Source organism: Peromyscus leucopus, chromosome 16_21 (assembly GCF_004664715.2).
Source record: "Peromyscus leucopus breed LL Stock chromosome 16_21, UCI_PerLeu_2.1, whole genome shotgun sequence".
Lineage (NCBI taxonomy): Eukaryota > Metazoa > Chordata > Mammalia > Rodentia > Cricetidae > Peromyscus > Peromyscus leucopus.
The window spans coordinates 18,687,492-18,705,263 of record NC_051084.1 but is presented as its reverse complement, the minus strand read 5'-3'; the positions used below and the strand labels follow the sequence as shown (position 1 = coordinate 18,705,263).

At 52.4% G+C, this 17,772-nt stretch overlaps 1 protein-coding gene across 5 annotated transcripts in view; it reads right to left on the bottom strand.

The window, feature by feature from the left end:
* Window positions 1–17,772, bottom strand: part of Col18a1 (collagen type XVIII alpha 1 chain) — a 112,311-nt gene that overhangs the window by 26,725 nt on the left and 67,814 nt on the right. For all 5 annotated transcript variants that reach the window (XM_037200100.1, XM_037200098.1, XM_037200097.1 and 2 more), the window contains 5 exons: window positions 16,049–16,593; window positions 8,095–8,181; window positions 6,622–6,678; window positions 4,837–4,966; window positions 39–115 (listed from right to left, as the gene is read on the bottom strand). In XM_037200100.1, coding sequence (XP_037055995.1) covers window positions 39–115; window positions 4,837–4,966; window positions 6,622–6,678; window positions 8,095–8,181; window positions 16,049–16,593 — 896 coding nt within the window. The remainder of the gene's footprint in view (window positions 1–38; window positions 116–4,836; window positions 4,967–6,621; window positions 6,679–8,094; window positions 8,182–16,048; window positions 16,594–17,772) is intronic.

The following is a 17,772-nucleotide window of genomic DNA, read 5'->3' as shown; positions in this document are numbered from 1 at the left end:
AGGTCCCCTGGAACAAGGTCATGGGGTGGTGGCCTCACCTTGATCAAGTCACCTCCATGGTTCTGAACATTCTCACTCCATGCATTGCTTGAATCTGTGCCAGGAAGGCGCTCAGCTGGGAAGAGGTAGAGGCGGCACCGTCAAGCTTGGAGCAGCCCCAGGCTCTCGGCCTTGGCCCCCAAGCCTTGCTTCTCTACCCCCAAGAACCCTCGAGGATGAGTCTATGGGAACGGCCACTTGCCTTTCCACCCCCCCAAACCCCTGAGGGCAGGGGCCATGGGAACGGTGACTGGGAATGGCCACCTAGCATGGGCAACGGGAGAGAAGAACCGAAGTCACCACAGACCGCCATTTAAAGCAAGTCCAATGACAACCGAAACCTTCCGAAGATTCCTAGGTTTAACACCTCACCATCAAAACTCCCTCTTACCACTTCCTCCTCTTCCAACGTGCAATTTGAAAAAGAGAAAACCAACAGCAGTTCTGAGAGGTGGACCCCAGAGGTTCCCCTAGACCCCACCATCCACACCGTGCCCCTGACACACAAAGGCGTATGTGACATACACAAGCACATGCACAGTGAATTCACACACACACACACACACACACACACACACACACACACACACACACAGGCGCACGCACACATGCCATTTCCTCTTCTGCAGAACTGTCCAGACATTTGTGGCATTTGTTATGACCTCTGCCCTGAACATTGTGGTGTTTCCCAGGTGCCAGGTTGTCCCTCACAAGTCGGCCACATTCAGGGATCCACTCTTGAGAAAGGAGTCATGACCTGATAAATGGCCCACACTCAGTTCTTCCTGGCTTCTTCTCTGGGAACAGTAGCCATGAAGACGCCAGCCCAGGACCTCCTGTTGTGCTGGTTTCATGCATTTCATGTGTCCAACACACAAGGGCTGCTGGAGCCAAAGTTAGGCCCAGTGAGCCTGCTGCCTGGTTTTGGGCAGCCTTTGGATTAAGAATGGCTCTCACAGATGTATACAAACAAACAAACAAACAAAAAAATACTTCGAAGGTCAGAGACAGAAAATGCCACAGAAATCTGGGTGACCCCAAGCCTGAAACTCTACCAGCCGTCATCCCTTCTTATGCCACCCCCATGTTGGGTATCAGCTCTGGGTCAGGAGCCTTTCTTCACTGGAATCACATGGTAGGTCCTTCCCAAAAAATATGGAGTACTAGTTCCTTGTGATTAATAAGTCGGTTGTGGGGTGATATCTGGAGGTAGATCCTAACGTCTCACTAGGAGCAGACAGTATAAAATTTACCATGTCAACATGTCACATCTCCTGGAGACCAACAGAGGGCTCTAATTCTTGAACACTACTGAGAGGCACCTAGTGCCCCTGAACTGGGACACAGAGCCCCCATCTTGGGTTAGAATTGATGCTAACATAGCTATTCATGGCTGAGCTCAGTGCCTGACAGGATTGAAGATCTGCAACCACAAATGAGGATTGGCCAAACGTGGAAGTCCCCCCACTCTAAGAGCTGAACAAACAGCGTGCTCGGGCCCCTTACTCATTCTCAGGGAAAGCCACTCCTAGCCTGTGAGGCTGAGATCATTCTCTCGGCGGGGGGGGGGGGGGGGGGGGGCGCTAACAGTCTTTGCCCACACACTGTCACAGGCTCATCTGCTTAGTAAGAAGTAAGCCAGGTATCTGATCAGGAGGACCCAGCCGCCCCATCCATCACAGCTCAACTGCCCCAACTGCAGGAGCCAACTGCCGTGTTTGACCACAAGAGGGCAGTGTGGGCTCTCCCTACAGCAACAAGGCTTTCCTAGAACTTGAGGTGTCCGTAAACCTGAAAGCACTGCCCCAGGGAATATTTAAAACTGTACAAACATTGCTAAGAGAAATCAAACAAGACCTAAACAGAAGGCAAGGATGGGTCTCCAGAGCCGTTACTCTTCCCCGACAAAACCCCAGCAGGCTTTTCCTCCTCTGTGGATGTGTGGATGGCAACAACCACAGTCCACAACTCAGGCGAACAGGCAAACACCTGGAGACTGCAAAGCAAATAGAAAGAGGGCTGAGCTACCTGGTGAGGGCGAGGTGAAGGCAGAGTGGGCGGCCAAGACGGGCAGGGAGATCCACGGCTCCGAGAGATCCGCAGAGATTCACAGTTCAGAGAGACAGACTGGGATGGTACAGAAAGACGGCACAGAATAGAGCCAGAAATGGACTCGGGGGTGGGAGGCTGACTTCCACATCTCAGAGTCAGCTCAGCAGGGAAAGGGGTCTTTGAACAGTGACGGAGCAAGTGGAGAAGAAAGTTTTCAAAGAATTAAAGTAGGTCTTTGGATCACCTTGGGCAGAGTCTCAGATGACACCAGAAGTGAGATCTCTGAGTTTCAACAAAAATTAGAAAGTTTTCCTAAAGATGCCGTTAAGAAAATGAAGCTGGACAGTTGTGGCTCACACCTGTAATCCTAGCACTTGAGAAGCAAGACAGGAGGGTCACAGGTTCAAGGCCAGCTTAACCCGTGTGTGTGTGTGTGTGTGTGTGTGTGTGTGTGTGTGTGTGTGCACGCATGCATGCACACGTACATGGAGATATTGTTATACATATATAGAGATAGATATAGATGTTATATCTATATATTTAGATATATTACATAGATATAGGTATATATCCATATCCTCCGAGGGCAGGGTAGGAAGGGACAGAGAAAGGAAGCTAGCCAGGCGGTGGTGATGGCGCACGCCTTTAATCCCAGCACTCAGGAGGCAGAGGCAGGCAGGGGGATCTCCGAGTTCAAGACCAGCCTGGGTTATTACACAGAGAACACCCTGTCCTGAAAAGATAAGAAAAGGAAAGGAAAGGAGATATAGGTAGGTAGGTAGGTAGGTAGGTAGATAGGTAGAAAGAATATATATTAGAGAAAGAGAATATGAAGAAGACAACAATTGTGTTTAAATCCAGAATACATAAAGAACTCTCAAAATTCAACAATAAGAAATCATATAGCCCATTTGGTGTAAGATGAGACATAATGAGAAGACGCTCATTATCATAATAACAAATGAGAGCATGAGGCAGGCCACCTCACATCCTTAACCCAGTCATGTCTAGTGACCTCACTGAGGTGAAGTGCAGAGACTCCCCGACACTAGGGTGGGTGGCAAACAGACAAACCACCTGCAAATGGTGTGGTGGCAGCTGAGACAGAAGTCCCAGGACAATTTCCTGTGAAACCACCTCAACTGGACATAGCGCATATGCCCATCGCTAGGTCCTCAAGCTGGACACAGTGCATCCGCCCATCACTAGGTCCTCAGGCTGGACACAGCACCTATGCCCATCACTAGGTCCTCAGGCTGAACATAGCACCTATGCCCATCACTAGGTCCTCAATGGACATAGCGCATTCACCCATCACTAGGTAAATGGGCAAATGCATTGTGGTCTGTCCACACTGTGGATGATAGGTCAACCACAAACTAGCTATAATGTGAAAGCCATTTATAAAAGGGACAAAAATGCCAAGCAACCCCAGGTGATACGTACTGCATACCCCCACCTGTGACGTTCTGGGAAAGGACAACTGTCTGTGGCGACAGAAGGCAGAGCAGTGGGGTGAGGGTGGGGCTGCCCAGGGCACCTGACAGAGTAGGGGTCATGTTTTCTTGTCTTCCTTGGGATCCCAGAACACAGACAGATGGGAGTCAAGGCAGAGCTCACCTCAAGGCCCATGAGCTCACACAGCCCAGGTGGGATGTTAGTCCCCACTCACGAGCCAGGAAGTGGCTACTTTCCAGCCTTGCTTGACTTGTGGGTTAACCAAGGAAGGCAGCCAGAGCTGCTGACCAGTGGAAATCTAGACCCTGGATCTCACGGCTGTGAGTACTTGAGTCCTGTCAGCATCAGGAGGAGCCACAGCCTCCTTAGAACCTATGGGAGTCCTTGGGGAACCTGTGGGACCCCCAGAGACCATTCACAGGCTCTATGTGCTTCAATCCCATAGAGCTGGAAGGAGGTATTTACACTGTTATGTTACCAGGTTTGCAAACCAGCAACACAGAGAACATCCCAAGACACACAATTCATATCTGACATGTCTCCTGCAGACCAGGAGCCTTGTGCGTGTCTCCCCGACAGTGGCTTCTGTGGGAGACACATCCAACCCTAAATGCTGGCCCGTGGCACAGCCTGGACTAAGGACGTATTTTCCTCTACATCGCATTACTCCTCGCTTGGACCAATTCAGTCTCTCCTATCAAACCTGATGGCCCTGAACCAGGTGTTGGCACATCTGGAAAGGTTCCTACATGTGACAGACAGAGACAACAGAGGATGAAGGACATGTCACAACTGCTGGGTTCAGAATTCTTCTGGGGCCAAGCCAGGAGCCTGCCTGAACAGGACCTTCTTAGAAGGAGGAAGGGCTGCAGATGGAGATGGTTCCGGCTCTGATGTAGCCCTCATGCAACACACACACACACAGACACACACACACACACAGACACACACAGACACACACACACACACATAGACACACACACACACACATAGACACACACACAGAGACAGACACACACACACAGACACGCACAGACACACACACACACACGCACACACAGACACACACACACACACACACAGACACGCACACACAGACACAGACACACACACACACACATAGACACACACAGACAGACACAGACACACACAGATACACACATACAGATACACACACAGACACATACACACACACAGACACACAGACACACACATACACACACACACACACACACACACACACACACACACACATGCACACACAGAGCACATCTAGAAAAGCTTTACCTCCTACAGAATCTACCGTGGTTTCTTCCTCCGTTCCTTCTGTTCTAGCATCTTGTGTGGTGCTGACTCCAGCCAGGGGTGGGGAGGTGACAGGAGGTGGCTGGGGAAGCCTGGGTGCTGAGGATGTGTCCTGCAAGAGGAGGACAGGAAAGCTGGCTGTGTCATTCAGCAACGCAACTATCCCATGCATGACCGAGCTGACAGTTCTGTCTGGCTTGGGGGTTTACAGCTTATGGAATGGAATGCTTTACAGGGTTTTGAGGAAGATAAGGAAAACCATCACTCTAGTGGGGATGAATTCCCAGGACTTTCTGCAGAGCTATTTGCTGAAGCTTTTCATAAGCCTGGAGGTTGGTGTCATATACTTCAATAGTCCTTAATTCCTAAAACTCAACATTGCCAGAGGACCACGGACAAAGAGCCTTCCCAGGCCTAGTACAGATACTTCCTGTGGTTGGAGAACATCAGAGACGCCTAAGCGGGTCCTCTGGTGTCACAGTAGGGTGTATGGAACAGGTGTGTTCCGAGGCTCATGACGGAAACCTCCCCCTTGGTCCCAGCCCAAGCACTGGCCCAGCACTGACTTCTTATTGTTCTAATGGAGGCAGCTACTCTACCCTACAGAACCTCGGCCTTGTGCCCGGTTTTAAATACTCAGCTGGGGGACCCCATGGGACGCAGCAGCATGGCCTATATTCCTGATAACTTCCTCTCAGTGACAGCGTGGTCCAGGCAGATGGACCTGGGGAGTACCTTGGCTAGGGTGATGCTGTGAGGCCTGGACACTCTTGATGTCACTGTTACACCAGACACCACAGATCAGAGTGGGTGTGGGGCACTAGAGGGCCACAGCTTTAGATCTTTGAAGGGAAGCTGCCACAGGGACCCTCCGATTGGCCAGGCCCTTCAGGGAGCCCCTCACAGTGGCCTGTGGCAGCAGGGCCAGACTCCTAGTTGGAGTGAGCAGGTCACAAGGGAGGACGAGGTGTGTGTGAGTGCTCAAACTAGTTATCAGCCATCTCTGGTCTACAGGCAAGGCAGTACTGGTGTGGCACAGCACTCATAGGCACATCTGTACTTCCAACATCTGCCACGCCCAGGGTACCCTGTGTAGAAGCAGAAGTTTGCAGACCTAATCTACATCTCTGAGGAGAAGGGCTTATGGCCATCAAGGGACACAGAATGCAGTCCCAGATGGCTGTGTCTCCTGTCCCTAAAACCTGCCTGTCCCTATCCCAGTACACATGTCAAGGAGTCCTCAACACCTCTTCTAGGAGTGGTGGCCATCCTCAAGCTACTTAGCATCCTGCAGGCTTCTTGGCCCTGACACCCAAGGGCCACCTTAAAGACAGATTCCACAAACTAGATGCTGGCACAGAGGAGCCCAGGAGGTTCACTCAAGCATCCTTCTCATAAGCAGAGTCCCTCTGTGTTCTCGGAACCCGGGACTGGATAAAGCATGCAATGTGGCTGGTCCAGAAACTTCCCTACCATGCCTTTCAGTCTGATCCTCTTGTTAGACACAAACCAGTTACGGTCCCACCCCAGCCAACAGCATCAACAAAAACACTGGGTCACCTCTGATGAGAATGCTCTTTCAGAGGAGAGTTTCTTGCTCAGGGCAAGAGGCTGTGGAGCCAGCCTGGGGACACTCAGACCGGTCCCTGCTGGGCATGTACCTGCATGACAGAGGGACTGCTGAGATGTCACACACACTTGTACACACCACGCTCAGACCATATCTGCCCAAACCAGGGGATGGCCTCACCACATACAGACACTCACCTCCTCCCTGGGAGGCTTGCTGCTTTCTTCAAGGCCACTTCCAAAGTCTCCAGATGCCTGCAGGGGTGTGAGAGGAGTGAGGAAAAAGTCAGGACCAGAGGCCCCATAACAGGGCAGCAACTGGACAGCAGCAAACAAGAGACCTGCTGGGTCAAAACCAGTCAGACTCGCTGCTCAGGCAAGCCAAGATGGTGCCCCCTCCAGCAGGTTGTAGATCAAGGCTGTGCACTCCTGTCCTGGGACATGGCTGCCCTGTCCTAGGATGCCATCCTTGGGGGACAGGCAGAGCAGGTGGGGAGGTGCCCTAAGCAGCTCCAGGTCAGGCGGACACCGAAGAAGCGTACATGGAGTGTAGGTGTGTCACAATCATGTCCCACCCATCGTCTGCCTGGACTGTCTGTCTGCCTTGGTGCTCTCTCTTCCCTCCAGACTCCAGGAACTCTGGGGAGGCCAGGGGCCAGCCTTTCCTCCTACCAAAGTAGATAACTTAATATAGACCCAGAGGAGAAATAACATCTGGGCCCACAGAGCCCAGAGTGACATCTCGATGTCAAGGCGGCCCAGGTGGGATGGGCGTGCAGACACCCAGCATGGGTAGTATGTGTACATGCTCGCTGGGTGGCATGCTCAGTGAATGTTACCCATCCACTAGAGACTGGTACTAGACAGAAGTCAATTACAATTCTGATTTCTCTCCTGGAAAAGGTAATAGCTTTGGGGGTAAAATATAAAAACGGGAGTGTAAGGTAGGCAAATTCCACTGCTCACAGCCAAACACAGCCAGGCTCTGCCCAAGAGGAACTGGTGATGAGGATGATGTCATGTGCTATCTCCATTGGGACATCCTCCCCCACCCCCAATCCTGTCCTCTGGTAACAAGTGGATTGTTTTCCCTGGGGGTCACGACATTGTGCACACGCACACACAGACAACAGAAAAACACGGAGACACAGCACACAGAGATAGAGTACATATATACAGACCACACTGCATGCGCCCCATACATACAAAAGATGCACAGCACACAGAAAACAAACACACTAGCAACACACACACAGAGACACGCGGACCACATACCACACATACAACAGATGCACTGTGCACAGAGACAACACATACCATACAAATAATAGCAGAGAAAAAAAAAGCAGCACATCAAGAGATACACACAATCACACAACAGACAGATATACCCTCCCTTCGACACACATCATCCATAGCATGTAAACATACATACAACCAAGCACACAGGCGCTTTCCACAGTGTGACTCCTACATGGCACACTGTGTCGCTCTGGGTTGGTCTCTGACCTACACATTTCCCAGGCTGTCTGAAATGGAGAGTTAAGGCAGGGACAGGTGTCGGAAGACATAGGTTCCTGGCACCCCACTGGCATCCTTTGGCTTTTCCCAGCACATCGCTTTGGGACCCTTGCTCACAGTGGGGAGACCCCCACCACCTCAGTCACTCACCCTGTCTTCATCATCGTCATCTTCATCCAAACAGTGGACAGGGCTCACCCGGGGGTTATTTCGTACCTTCAGCTCTGAGATCATCCCCTGGGGGGGGGGGGGAGAAGGTCATTAGTTTGAAAACGAAATGTCACTCAATGGATCAGGTGTTTGGACACTCAAGCTGCCAGCTGGTGGCACTGTTTGGGAAGGTCTCGGGATCTTTAGGAGGTGGAGTCTCACTGCATTAAGTTACTGGGAGACCGCCTCGACATTGTACAGCCACACCCTCCTTCCTGTCCACTCTCCCGCTTCCTGACTGCAATGTGACCGGCTGTCTTCACGCCTCCGCCACCATGCTCTCCCTCACAGTCACAGACTACCTCCTCTCAAACCGAAAAGCCAAAATAAACACTTGCCTTCCTTTCTTTAGTGGTTTCTGGTCCGATATTTGGGAAGAGAAAGTAAGACCCTGGGGCCCTGGAGGCAGGTGCTCAGGCAGAGTCTCTGACTCATGTTGGCCCTCAGCCTGGCCTGATGTTACCAGGGAATCTCCCTTTTGTCAACAAGACTAAGACGCAAACTCATTCAATGGCTTTCAAGCTGCAGCAGTTTCTGGGCCAAGCCAAGGGAGGCCATGATGATCAGAGGCAGCTGACAATATACACGGCCCTGCACCTCACACTTCCTGTCTAGATCGCTGGCTCTTAGGCAGGCTCCGAGGTGTCTGTCTGAGGGCACCTTGAAAGCTTTCCAACAGGACATGCCAGAGTTCACACACTTCTCCTGTGTTTACATTTTTACTTTGATTGTACTCTATTACTTTAATTTCAGTTTACTAAGAAGAGACCACACTTCCTCAATTCCAAAGTGACTTTTTTTTTGGGTGGGGGGAGGTGTTCCAGACAGGGTTTCTCTGTGTACCTTTTAGAGCCTGTTCTGGACTCACTCTGTAGACCAGACTGGCCTCGAACTCACTGAGATTCACCTGCCTCTGCCTCCTGAGTGCTGGGATTAAAGGGGTGCACCACCACCCAGCTGAAGTGAGTTTCTTTCTTTCTTTCTTTCTTTCTTTCTTTCTTTCTTTCTTTCTTTCTTTCTTTCTTTCTTTCTTTCTTTCTTTCTTTCTTTTTAAGATTAATTATTTATTATGTATACAGTGTTCTGTCTGCATGTATGCCTGCACACCAGAAGAGGGCACCAGATCTCATTACAGATGGTTGTGAGCCACCATGTGGGTGCTGGGAATTGGACTCAGGACCTCTGGAAGAGCAGCCAGTGCTCTCAACCTCTGAGCCATCTCTCCAGCCCCAAAGTGTCTTTCTAACAACACCTATCACAGCTGGGTCTGAGTGGAGGTGGGCAGATTTCTATGTGGCCTGATGGGAAATGCCTCCCTCTGGACTTTCAGTCTGCCTGTGAGAACAATACTAAGGGAAGGGTGTGACTGTCCTACCAAAACTTGACATGGAGACCCTGAAATCTGAATTTCATACCAATTTTCACACATCACCAAATAACTTTTTGATTATCCCAGCCGTTTGAAAATGTAACCATCATGCTCGCTTGCGAGCCTTGCGGGAGCAGGCGATGGCTGGCCCATAATGTGCTACCAGGTCTGGTGTCCTGTTTATTTCATCAGCTGATACTCAACCCATCTCCCTGCCCCCCACAAGGGACATTTGACAACTCCAAGTCCCACCTCCATCCCCAGCTGGGTCCTGGCCTGAGGTCCCCCTCACCTCCTCATCTCAAAACTCACTTCAGTATGGCTTCTCTGGGAAATATTTGACCACTCGTGGGGACAAAAACCACCTGGGATAGGTCTGCCCCAGACCCCACGTTCCACAACTCTTCCCAGTGTTAAGGACAGCAAAGTCTGTGTGTGTGCACGTGTGTCACGCACACGCACACTCATGTATACGCACAGCTTGGCTTGCTTAGGATAGGTGAATGAGAAGCTAGAATGAGTACAGTCGAGGAGAGGGAGGCGGGCTTCAGGGAGAGCCCTGTATCCCACAAACTCTCCGACTTGGTCATTTCCAGCTAGGGCAAGGCTTTCCCTGGCCGTGAGCAGCGCACACACAGGGGCAACTGCACAGTAGGCAGGTACATGCTTGGGGATCACACCTGCAGCCTTCCAGCAGACCCACACTGAGGGTGGTTTGGCTTCTAGTCCTTAGATAACTGCAGTCCTCACAGTTATCGCAGAAGCAGTATGGGCAGCGGGCCACGTTCACCCCACCTGACTGTGGTACATTCCAGAAAGATCTATGGCAGGAATCACCAGCAGGCAAGATGCTGATCTGTCCCCCACCAGCCAAGCTATATGGCGATGCCCATGATCCACAGCCATGCCCCTCCATTCCCACACTGACTCACACCTAGCTCCACAGGCACTAGCTCTCCAGAGGGTCTCAGGTGCAGCCCAGGGGCCAGCATCAGGGTGACATCTAGTGACACCTCAGGGAGATGACAACTAGGACAGACCTCACATGTCCAGGGGAGCACAGACACCACTGATGTCTACTGGGTAATCCCCAGGCATGTGAGAGGGAGATGGTGATGTGACTCAACAGCAGCAGACTGAGAACCTGCTCTCAGTGACGAATGCTGGGATATATATGGGGACCACTGTCTCCCAGGTGCTGCCCTCAGTAGCTGGGATACACAGGTTATCACTGAGGCCTGACTCTAGCATCCCTTGCTTAGCATCCCTGTACAGGTCCTTCTACATGCTCTCTACCCTCACCTGTCTACCCCCCTATACTCTCCCAAAGTCACCATAGTTCACAGTGTCCTCAGCAGCTGAGAGGTCAGAATCCCTACAAAGCCCTCAGGCCAACAGAGCCTGTCCTCAAAAGCCACAGATTTCACCGGGCGGTGGTGGTGGTGCATGTCTTTAATCCCAGCACTCGGGAGACAGAGGCAGGAGGATCTCTGTGAGTTCCAGGACAGCCAGGACTGTTTCACAGAGAAATCCTGTCTCGAAAAACAAAAACAAACAAACAAACAAACAAAAAGCCACAGATTTCAATGTACTGGCCATCAGGATACCGAAGCCCTGTCCAATATCATAGGAGGTGAGTCTCTGGGGAGGAGCAACAGAAAGAAAGCCCTGGCCTGAGTCAACACTATGGGCCTCGATGGGACACAGAAACAGAGCTTTACTGCTCAGAACCAACACTGTGACAGTGGGGACTCTGTGTCCCCTATCCCAAGTGCTATGGTCATCTGAGGTTCAGGAGGCCTCTAGGTCAGGGGAAAAACAGAATTCTTATCTGTACCCCCCCAAAAGATGAATGGTCTGGCTGCATTTGGGTCCAGGGGGATTCTGGGAGTTTCACCCAGCTAAGCACTAGGATAGCATATGATTGTGTGAGAAGGAAGATGTGATTTTGTGTGTGCGTGTGCGTGTGCGTGTGCGTGTGCGTGTGTGTGTGTGTGTGTGTGTGTGTGTGTGTGTGTGTGTGTGTGTGTGTAGGAGAGTATCACCCATGCTCAGGAGCCCTGTACCATTCAGGCCCAGGCCCAGTACACTGAGCACAGGATTCACAGGTAGGAGGATGCACACTTCCTGCCAGTCAGCTTCCCAGGTCAACACCTCGTCTGGGGACAGAGCGGACATCTCAAGAAGCCCGCTCAGAGCTGCCGCAGCAGGTGCCAGGGTGACAGCTGAGAGCCCCCAGGGTCAGGAGAAACTGGGTTTAAATACTCATAGAACACTGCTTCCTAAGGACCATGCTGGTGCTGGGGGCATTTTGGGTAGTCTCAGCAACAGACACACAGAATCCCACCCAGACGGGCTCACGGCTGTGGACCATGCCACACACTCTGCCAAGGCTGCCAGTCGCCTGCCTCTGGAAAAGGCCAACAGAGGGCAGAAAAGACTTGTGTCTTCACTGAGTCCAGCTCTGTGCCCTGCCTCGGTGACTCTTCCACCCACCCCCCCACCCCCCACCCCCCGCCTGGAGTTCTCCCAACAGCCAATGGGGAAGATGTCAGCCGTACAAAAGCCCTAAGACCCACAGCAAATATTTAATGGACTTGGACCCAAAAGTTATGCAATCCAGACCTTGGAAACTGGGGGACTGTGAACATTTATAGATGAGTGCCACGTGAAACTCTGCCTGCCACGCTGACCAACAATGCCACGGGGAAGAGACCAAAAGGGACCAGCAGCAGCAGGAGGCACGGGCACTGTCTTGGCTCTCCTGGACCTGGTACGGCAAGAGCGGTGTACCAGCTAGCAGAGGTCAGAGGCTGAAGCCGTGATGTGGGGCCACCGGCTAGCTTGGTCTCAGGGACTGTGTCTTGGCTTCCCCGTGGCCTTCAGGGTGGCCTCTTTGTCCCTCCCCTTTTCCCTTAGCTCATCTTCTCCTCCCTCCCTCCCTCTCTCCCTTTTCTACCTCCTATGGCCAGCCCAGTTCCTGCTGCCCTGGGACCCAGCCCTGCTGCCTGCTCTGTTTGCTAATGCCTCGCATCCCTACAGCCCTCACTCATTCTCTCACGCTGCTTAGTGGGCCTCTAGCTTCAGGTCTCCGCTCCTGTGGCCAGGTCCCAACGGGCCACTTCATCACAGCCAAAGCCTCCTTTGGCTTCCTCACTCTCCCAGGAAGGAAACACCATACATGCTGTGGCAATGCACCCACCACAGGTTACTCTCACTTCAGATGCAGAGAAGAGGGTCTGCGGAGCTTTCTACGTAAGAACACTGAGCGGGAACCAGTGGGAAAGACTGCTGAGAAGCCCCCGGAGAGATGGACTGAAAGTAGACCCATGAATGCTCCACTCTCCTTGATCAGGAACAGGAAAACTGCTGGGGTCAGATCCTGACCTCCGCTGCCTGCCTGCTCCACCCCTCCTATGGGAAGGCCTGTTCTGATGTCACACACTCGAAGGCTGGGGCAACCTACAGCACCAGCACACACACATCACGGACTTTTCTAGTGGAGCCATAGCTGCACCCAGAGGAAAATTCACAGCCTCAAGTCTCAATGAAGGAAATGAAAATTGACCTTAAGATGCTCACAGCTGAATGAGAACATCAGGAAAGCCGTGCTTAGCAGGGGTCTCTCCTGGGGTCAAAGACACCAGTGATTGGGGTGCAGGGGTTGCTGGAGTTGAAAGAGAACCACAAAAGAAGGTTAGGCCAGGAAGCCTAACCGACAACAGACAAAGCAGGGCTGAGCTGGGCTCAACAGGGAGCACCCAGCATGTGGGAGGCCCTGGGTTTAATCCTGCCTAGCATCCCACGCTGGGAAAGAAAGACAAAAGAAAACCAAGAGAATGAGAAGAAGTAGAGGCACCTCTGACAGGAAAAATAGCCAAGAGGCGTTATAACTACCAGACACACAAAATAACAAACAGAAAACGCCTGTACTGAAACACAGTCGGAAGCCAGGCTTTAAGGAAACTGATAACCAGATGATGCTCATGACCAAACTCAAAGGGACAGACAAGAGGACAAAGACAGCCATCTGGCCGGGCGGTGGTGGCGCACGCCTTTAATCCCTGCACTCGGGAGGCAGAGGCAGGCGGATCTCTGTGAGTTCGAGGCCAGCCTGGGCTACCAAGTGAGTTCCAGGAAAGGCGCAAAGCTACACAGAGAAACCCTGTCTCGAAAAACCAAAAAAAAAAAAAAAAGACTGCCATTGTGAGGACTGTCACCCAGCAAGGACCAGGCTTGGGTGGCTGAAGGCACAGCCCGGCTCTCCCTGGCAGTGTGTGGACGCAGGTGGGGCAGAGCATCCTCACTTGAGATGACTCAGAGTAAGCCTAGCTCTCCATACAGATGGCTCTCCAGTTTCCCTGACTCCCAGAGTTCTGGGCTACCTTCGGTCATGTTATGGATCACATGACATGATGACTCCTCCCCTAAGACCTCAGCACCAAGTCTGCAAATCCAACTTGTGCTAAATCCAACTCTCTTCCGTTCTGCTACCAGCACATGTCCCTGGCTCCAGCCAGCATCTGGTGCCACCGGCACATGTCCCTGGCTCCAGCCAGCATCTGGTTTAAATGGAAAGGATGCTGAGACCCGGGCCACGGGAGCAGGCAGGGTCAGACTGCTGAGGTCGGTTGGGGAGGCATCTGCGTTCTGCACGGAGCCAGCACAGGTCCCTGAACACTCTGCCAACCACCAAATTTTTTCCCTCTCAAAAGTTGTGAGATTTTTTTTTCCTCCAGACCCAAATTAAGCAAAGAAACACTTTAAATGTCCCCAATGTTGTTGTTTTTCAGTGAAAAGACAAATGGCAGGCTTGGAAATAAAATGTGTGCATACACAGCCAGGGATAAAAGTTTCTTTCAAATATAAAGAGTTGTATAAATCAATAAGAAAGGGCTGAATTCCCCTACCAAAACCCAAAGCAGAAAGAAGAAGAAGAAGAAGAATAAGAATAAGAAGAAGAAGAAGAAGAAGAAGAAGAAGAAGAAGAAGAAGAAGAAGAAAAGAAAAGAGAAAAGAAAAGAAAAGAAGAAAACAGAAAAAGAGAAAAGAAAAGAAAAAAGGCAAAGTTTTCATTCACAAACACACCAAGAAATGAAAATGAAAATGCCCAGACACAGCTCGTCTACATATCCAACCAGCCACCCTCTTTTACACAGTCTGGCAAGGCCCAGTCAGTGACGAGGCCGCCTCACTCAGGGAGGCCGTGCCCTCCATCAGCACCACTGGGGAAGGCGATACCCTCTGCACTCCCGTGAACACTGCTCCTCACCCAGCTCTGCTGGTGAAGTAGGAGATGTACGAGACCTGTGGGGTCTGCCATCCCCTTGGGAAATGATGGGGACAGCACATCACAAATGTCCCACTCTGGAAACGATGACGCTCAGCTTTCTGGTAATCGCATTTGAAGATCAGAAGGAAAACACACAGGGGCCCAGTTTGGTGCCAAAGTCCTGGTAGCTCTTGAACCCCGTGGGTTAAAAGTTCCCGCCAGAGGTAGAAGGTCAGCTTTCAGAGCTGTGGCCACAGGACTTAGAACAACTTACAACAGGAGGCCCTTGTCTGGGTCATAATTGAGTGTCTGTCCCCTGGGGACGTATCCTCCCTTGCACACACAGGGACCCCTGTCTGGGTTGGGCAGGGGCGTCCAGCTGCAGACAGTTGGCGTGCTGAATTCAGGAGCCATGAGTCAGTGCCAGCTGAGGATCCCCACGCACTTGTTCCCAAGAGGCTGGGCTCCCGGCTGGGATCTTAGGAAGAGTGCCCTCCTATGAGAAACAAGGGCCCAGAAGGGAGGGACTTTCCTGCAGAACGGTGGGAGGGAGTCACAGGCCTGTCTGTCACTGTCACCCAGTGAGGCTGGGGCTAATCTCAGTCTTCATTAAAACAAAACAGCCCAGAACAGCTGACCTAAGCAGGTCTGTTGTGTGGACTCCCAGTCCCCGTTGCCAGCAGGGTGCTCCCTCAACTGTGGGTGCAGCCTACACAGGAAGACCCTACAGGCTTTAAATGCGTCATTTTGGTTGTTGTTTTGAGACAGGGTCTCAAACAGACCTGGAACTCCAGATCACTCTGCTCCCAATTCCCAGGTGGGATCACAGGCAGATGTCTCCAAGTCTGTCTTTTCCACCAGATGCCTGAGCACTTAGGTTTCAGGTGGAGCAGCTGAGCCTAGACTAAGCCCCACACTCTCCCTGTCTGTTTGGAGTTTCCAGCTCACCACAGGCCCCGGCTCATACCTGAGAAGGGGGTCTGGATCAACTCAGGATGGGAGCCTGAGGAGAGATGGTCTCCTACAGTCATCTTGTGGACTCTGGGATCTCAGAGAACTCACACAAGCCCAATGTGATGCTTCCAGGGTACCAAAGGACAAGAGTTGGGGGGAGCACATGCCATTCCAACCACAAGCGGGGGGAGAGTGGGCCAGCGCCCCAGACTGCAGCATCTACTGGAGGAACCCGCTTTCGCCGGTTCCCATTCTCCCTCCTCCCCTGGACCAGCACACCGCAGGGCAGGATAGGTTACCTGGAACTTATCAGGGTCAGCTGCTCCAGCCTGACCCACAAAGAGGCCAGAGTCACGCTCCAGCTCCAGACCCTGTGGGGACCGAGCAAGCGGCACCCTCTGGAACTCTTCACAGTCTATGTAGAGAGCCACAAAGGCTCCATCCACGCTGAGCGCGAAGTGTGTCCACTGGCCAACAAATGCAGGGAGGCGGAAGCTGGCCCCTGTCTGGGTCTGGCTGGCCCCGGGCTCCGTGTAGAGCAGTGAGATGTTCTGGTGTCCATCTTGCACCCCCGAAAGCTTCACACCCAGTGAGACCACGGTCTGTGCGGCGTCCGTGATGGCAAACAGCACCCCTGCGGCCTTCGTGGCTGGCTGAACACTAAACAGGAGTGAAAAGTCACGGAAGAAGAGTCTAGGGAAGTGGTACTGGGCCACCTGGCCACTGCTGGAGTCCGGTCCAAAGACGTAGGCTGGCCCGACGTGAGGGTCGTCGACTTGTGAGATCTGATGGGGCAGAGGGTCCCCAAGGAGCTGCAGCAGCCCCACCTCCTCAGCAACATTCTCTGAAAAGAGAAGGACATCTGGTGAGGTGGCCGCACGGGAACAGACAAGGCCACAGTGGCATCCTAGGAGACACAGGCCACGAAACTACCCCCTTATCCAGGTCTAAGTGGCCCACTCTTCGGTCCTCTCCTGGCTTCCGTGGGCTCACAGGCCAAAGCAAATATCCCAAGATGGAGTGAGGAGCTGGGGCACGGAGTCCCCCACTCTGACGCTCCAGGAGGAGCACAGACGTGGAGCAAGACCTCTCTCTAAGGCAAAGAGAGAGGTGGCGGCATACGGTACTCCTGCCTGAAGCGCCACCTTCTCTGGGAGCCAGCTAGAGATAAACTGAACCTGGGAGACTCAGATGGCCAGGCTCCCAAGTTGGCTTTCCCAGGCTTCATCTGTCATTGTGGTTTCTAAGTTAACATCAAACTCTCCCTCTGGTTCCCCACACGCCTGTTCCTCAGGCTATGTTACAGGGCAGGAAGACAGGACAGCTCCCCTCCTTGGCCATTTCTGCTCCCTGAAGGTGGCCACCACACTGTGGTGTAGAAGGCCGCCCCAAGGCTGGAAGCAGCAGCCCTCTATAGACTCCCACAGATTCACAGCTCTTCTGAAGGGTCCCAGAGCAGCCAGTAACCCATGCCATTTACTCAATTCACTCCTGGCACCGTCTTGAGGTGGACACAGATGTACAAGCCCCTTCCTGTCTTTAGGCAAGGGCCACCAGGGCCACTGAATGCACACGAGCAGCACAGCATTACAAAGCCCGAGAGAAGGCGCCTGGGCAAGGGGAATGTTCATGGTCAAGGGCTCTTCTAGGAAGGGACGGCTGGAGGCAGCCATGCTTAGTAGTATGTAAGTGTGTAAGGACACCATGCCTCAGGTCAGGCTCCAGCTCTGGGGCTAGAATGACAAGGCCCCTACAGAGTAGGAGATGGGAAAATGCTGAACCCCCAACTTTACAGGACAAGCTGAGTTCCTCACTAATCCCCTTGAAAACAGAAGACAAGAGCCACCATAGAGCACATCCCTCAGGAGACAAAGAATAGCTTTGTATGCTATGTAGACATGCCGGAACTGCTACAAGGGTCCCTCCATAAGCCTCACCCTGTCACATTCTCCTTAAGCCCTGAGTGCCAACCAGACATGGTGCTGGCCGGGTGCAGGGTGGGCACGGCTTAGCGGGGGCATGG